General features: G+C 38.7%; 1 protein-coding gene across 1 annotated transcript; it reads left to right on the top strand.

Annotated features, from left to right (window-relative positions):
* The first annotated feature begins 342 nt into the window (after nt 1-342).
* Nucleotides 343-1,625, top strand: LOC137966263 (universal stress protein PHOS32-like). The gene is made up of 4 exons (XM_068812835.1): nt 343-662; nt 777-886; nt 1,000-1,118; nt 1,379-1,625. The coding sequence occupies exons 1-4, from the start codon at nt 488-490 to the stop codon at nt 1,467-1,469; spliced, it is 495 nt and encodes a 164-aa protein (XP_068668936.1). The 5' UTR covers nt 343-487; the 3' UTR covers nt 1,470-1,625.
* Nucleotides 1,626-3,937: the final 2,312 nt, after the last annotated feature.

The following is a 3,937-nucleotide window of genomic DNA, read 5'->3' as shown; positions in this document are numbered from 1 at the left end:
AACATTAATTATTAGTTTAGGAGTAAAAATTTAGATATTACAAAATAATAATTTGATTAACTATTTTAATATTATAAAAGTAAGCATTTATTTAATTATTATATTTTTATTTATTAATTAATTAATATTTAAAAATTAAGTATTTATTAATTTATCACAAGTTAAAATCTATCTTTTTATAAATAAAAAAGTTAAGTAAAGATTATAAAAGCTAAATCTATCGGAATATTTCACTTTCCACATCATGTAAGACAGCGCACGCGCTTTGCTATTTTTCTCTCTCCACTCCCTGTGTTTCGCCACCTTTGATTTCTTGAACGGCAACTTGACACAGAGCAGAGATACCCATTGAGCGTTCTTCTGACAGCTCCCTCCTGTCTCTTTTTTGAGACCTATATAGGGTTCGATCTTGGAACGGAGGAGCCATTCCGCTCTTCCTCCTGCCCGATTTCGTCAAATTGACCGAGAAGTGGAACAGGAGAGAGAAATGGGAGACGCTCGCAACGTTGGCGTAGCCGTAGACTTCTCTAAGAGCAGCAAATGCGCTCTGAAATGGGCGATCGATAACCTGCTCGACAAAGGAGACAGGCTTGTTGTCCTTCATGTTAAATCTGACAACAAGAAGGAGCATAAAACTCAGCTACGGGGCAAGACCGGATCTCGTAAGTTGAACTTGAACTCCTGTAACCTTTTTCCTTTTTTTCTGGTTCTTAATCTCAATAGAAAGAAGCTCTCTGTATTCTGCCACCTGATTGATGCTTGGTTGATTAATTTAGCTTTGATACCGCTGGTGGAGTTTCGAGAAAAAGAGGCGATGCAGCAATACAACCTAGAACTTGATATGGAAGTATTGGACATGTTAGACACTATTTCCAGGCAGAAACAGGCACTATTTTCCTTCCCATGACTCATCTGTAGTGTTTTCTCCTTTTTCATTTTTTAAAGAAAAAACTTGGACCTATCTTGTTTTTTTACTTTCGTATCTTGTCTTTGGAAAAGGTTACGATCGTGGCTAAGATTTACTGGGGAGATGCCCGGGAAAAGCTCTTGCAGGCTGTTGATGACCTGAAGCTTGATTCACTGGTTATGGGAAGCAGAGGACTCTGCAAGCTCGAACGGTAACTAGTGTACACAGATTTCGGATAGTGTTTTCTTCAAATCAAAGAGATCAGTGAAAATAAGAATAAAATATCATTCATTATATTTTGTTTGCCAAGTTCATTTGTTTGAATCTACTCTGTGAAGTTTGTTTCCATTGGAATTATTGGGGGAACGCCTGCGGAGTTTTTTTTACCGGAAATGGATCAAATGCTATTTTGATTTTCCTCTTCGCTGTCTTTCAGTCGTGGTGCTAATGTCTGGCATTTGTGCTTCACAGGATTCTATTGGGGAGCGTCTCGAGCTATGTTGTTTCCTCCGCGCCCTGTCCAGTGACCGTTGTCAAGGATCCAAGCCACACGCACCACTGAGGCTACTCCATTTTCCAGTCGAACTGAGGGAACTAGTTTTTATGTCCTTATGCCATGAGAGTGATAGATAGATTTCTGGACAATCTCTACTTTGTTGTCGTAATAAAAACCAGTGCATTGCAGATATGGCACCAAGCTCTGACAAGGAGTAACAAATAGCGTTTCTGCAGTCAAATATTCGTTTAATCTCTAAGCTCACTCCCGTTTAATCATGAACCCAAGTGTAAATTTGTTAGGCTTTGCCAAGACAAGCGTCCTAATCTTCTATGTTAAAGTTCTCTTGAACCTTCGGCTGAGCAAATTTGCAGCAGCGTGCCATTCGGAAACGAGAAAATCCCAAAGAACGATAAAGCTGAAGCTGTGGGATTGAAACCCTAGTCTCCCAAAAGGGTGCGGATCCAAACGGAAATTTTTACAGCCTGTTCAGCGTTTAGATTAATCGCAGTTCTGGATGGAGCCCCAATGATCGGGAAGAGGAAGCGCTGTCACATTGCTTGGCATCATTGTGATAGAGGTCGCGGAGACGAAAATAAATATTCCATGTCTATTCCCTTAATAATCTTCCGTAATCATCGGACTGGACGACTAGTCTATTCCCTTAATTTTTTGAATTCCAAGAAAGTAGAGTTAATGCGCATTTGAAAATTGAAACGTGTACCTGGGGATAGAACATGAAGCATTATCTCGTTTTGGATTTATTAATTTTTTACTTCAATACTTAAATTATCCATTTTAATATAATTATGAGCTAGGGAGTTTTTTTTTATTTTCTTTTGGTATGCGCGTGCGTGAACTCACCTAGTAAAGTTCACATGTGGATGATTTCTATTTTCATATTCTCAAATTTTACAGAAGTCCTCATCAATGTGGTAAAACTTAGCCAGATAGATTGCTGTGACCGAAACTGGGTCAATAGTATCTTGGGCGAAAGGAAAAATAATCCCTGCTGCTCCTCTGCCCTCTCTCTTCTTCTTGATTTTCCCTCTTCTTCTTCGTAAATCCTCTAAAGTTTGTTAATTTTCATGGTATCAGAGTTAGCAGAAAATAATCCTGGGCAGTTTTTCTACAGATCTTGGTTCTATTCCCACGCTGATCAACCCTATTGCAAGTTCATCGATCAATTTCAATTTCTGGACGGGTAAGATAAAAGCAGATTTTTTCTTCTTTTTCTTTCTGTCACAACCATTTGTTTGAGGTTTCTACCGCTAATTTAGCAGTTATCATGATTTACTGCCCTTTTAAGGGTCCCTAATTGAAGCTAGCTTCAGTCCTACCTGCGCAACCTACTCGGTGCCTGCATCTTCTCTTTTCTGCCTCCGTCATCATGTATGGTGTTGTTTGAATTGACTTCCTCAAGAGTTGAAGGTTGTGTGTGCCATTGTTCATCGAATTGTGATTTGGGTGTGGTGATTTTGTCCAAATTTTGAATTGAAGGGCCCACTTGACTTGCTCAGGGACAAATGTGATAATTGATTCTTTGGATTATAGAGTCTCAATTTGGATTGAATTGTAGTCAATTTGAAAGACTAAATAGCAGAATTCAGCAAACATTTTACTGTCCTTAAACCTCTTGAGAGTTTATACAGTAAACACACTCAACCTATACAGATTACTTCAATTAAGTTGAATAGATCCAATTATGTGAATTGATCAAGGTCTGTCCTAATGCTTTTAAAGGCCCAAAGGATGGCTAAATATATCAAAGATGACCTCCTACTCCTATAATTGAAGATTAGAAGGCTGAAGACAATCAAGTTATGACTTGATTGGTGAACATCATGGATTCACTCTTTAGTTACCAGATCTTGATCTATGGGACAACCAAGGAAATATGGACTACACTAGCCTCTATTATACCACAGGAAAACAATTTGTCTCGCATTTATGAGTTATATGTTTGATATTTCCACATGCAGAGGGGTGATAGATCAGTCATTGATTACTTGAGGGTGTTCTATAGTAAATCACTTCACTACAAAAGCGGATGATATTCGGAAAGAGAAAAACAGATTCAGATTATTAGGTTTTTAGATGGATAGGAATCTGAATATGCTGTTATTAGGACACAATTGTTGGCTAATGATGATGTAGGTACACTAGAACAAGCTTTTAACAAAGTTCTTTGAGTAGCAGGAGCAGTGGCAGGTAAACCTGAGAAGGATATCAGACTTTTTTATGCAACTGCACTAAGTCTGAGGCTAGAGGCTAGAGGCTAGAGGCCGTGGGAGTAGTCATAGAAACAGAGGTAGAGATTCCTCTACTCAAGGATGTGATCGAGGTGATAGAGGGAATCAAACATGTAGTCATTATGGTAGCACAACCCACTTCTTTGATAAGTGTTGGGAGACATTTGGCAAGCCAGGGTGAGCAAACTCGACTATGACAGACAAAGAAACATACTTTGGTCCTCAAGAGAAGATTCAACAGTTACTACACAAACTTGGTCAATTGAACACCACAAATATCAC

The sequence above is a fragment of the Aristolochia californica genome, unplaced genomic scaffold (assembly GCF_029961685.1).
Source record: "Aristolochia californica isolate CCGP_79_NKW_82.1479 unplaced genomic scaffold, dmAriCali1.0.hap1 SCAF_5, whole genome shotgun sequence".
Classification (NCBI taxonomy): domain Eukaryota; kingdom Viridiplantae; phylum Streptophyta; class Magnoliopsida; order Piperales; family Aristolochiaceae; genus Aristolochia; species Aristolochia californica.
The sequence above is the reverse complement of the archived record's forward strand: the minus strand, read 5'-3'. Positions and strand labels throughout refer to the sequence as shown.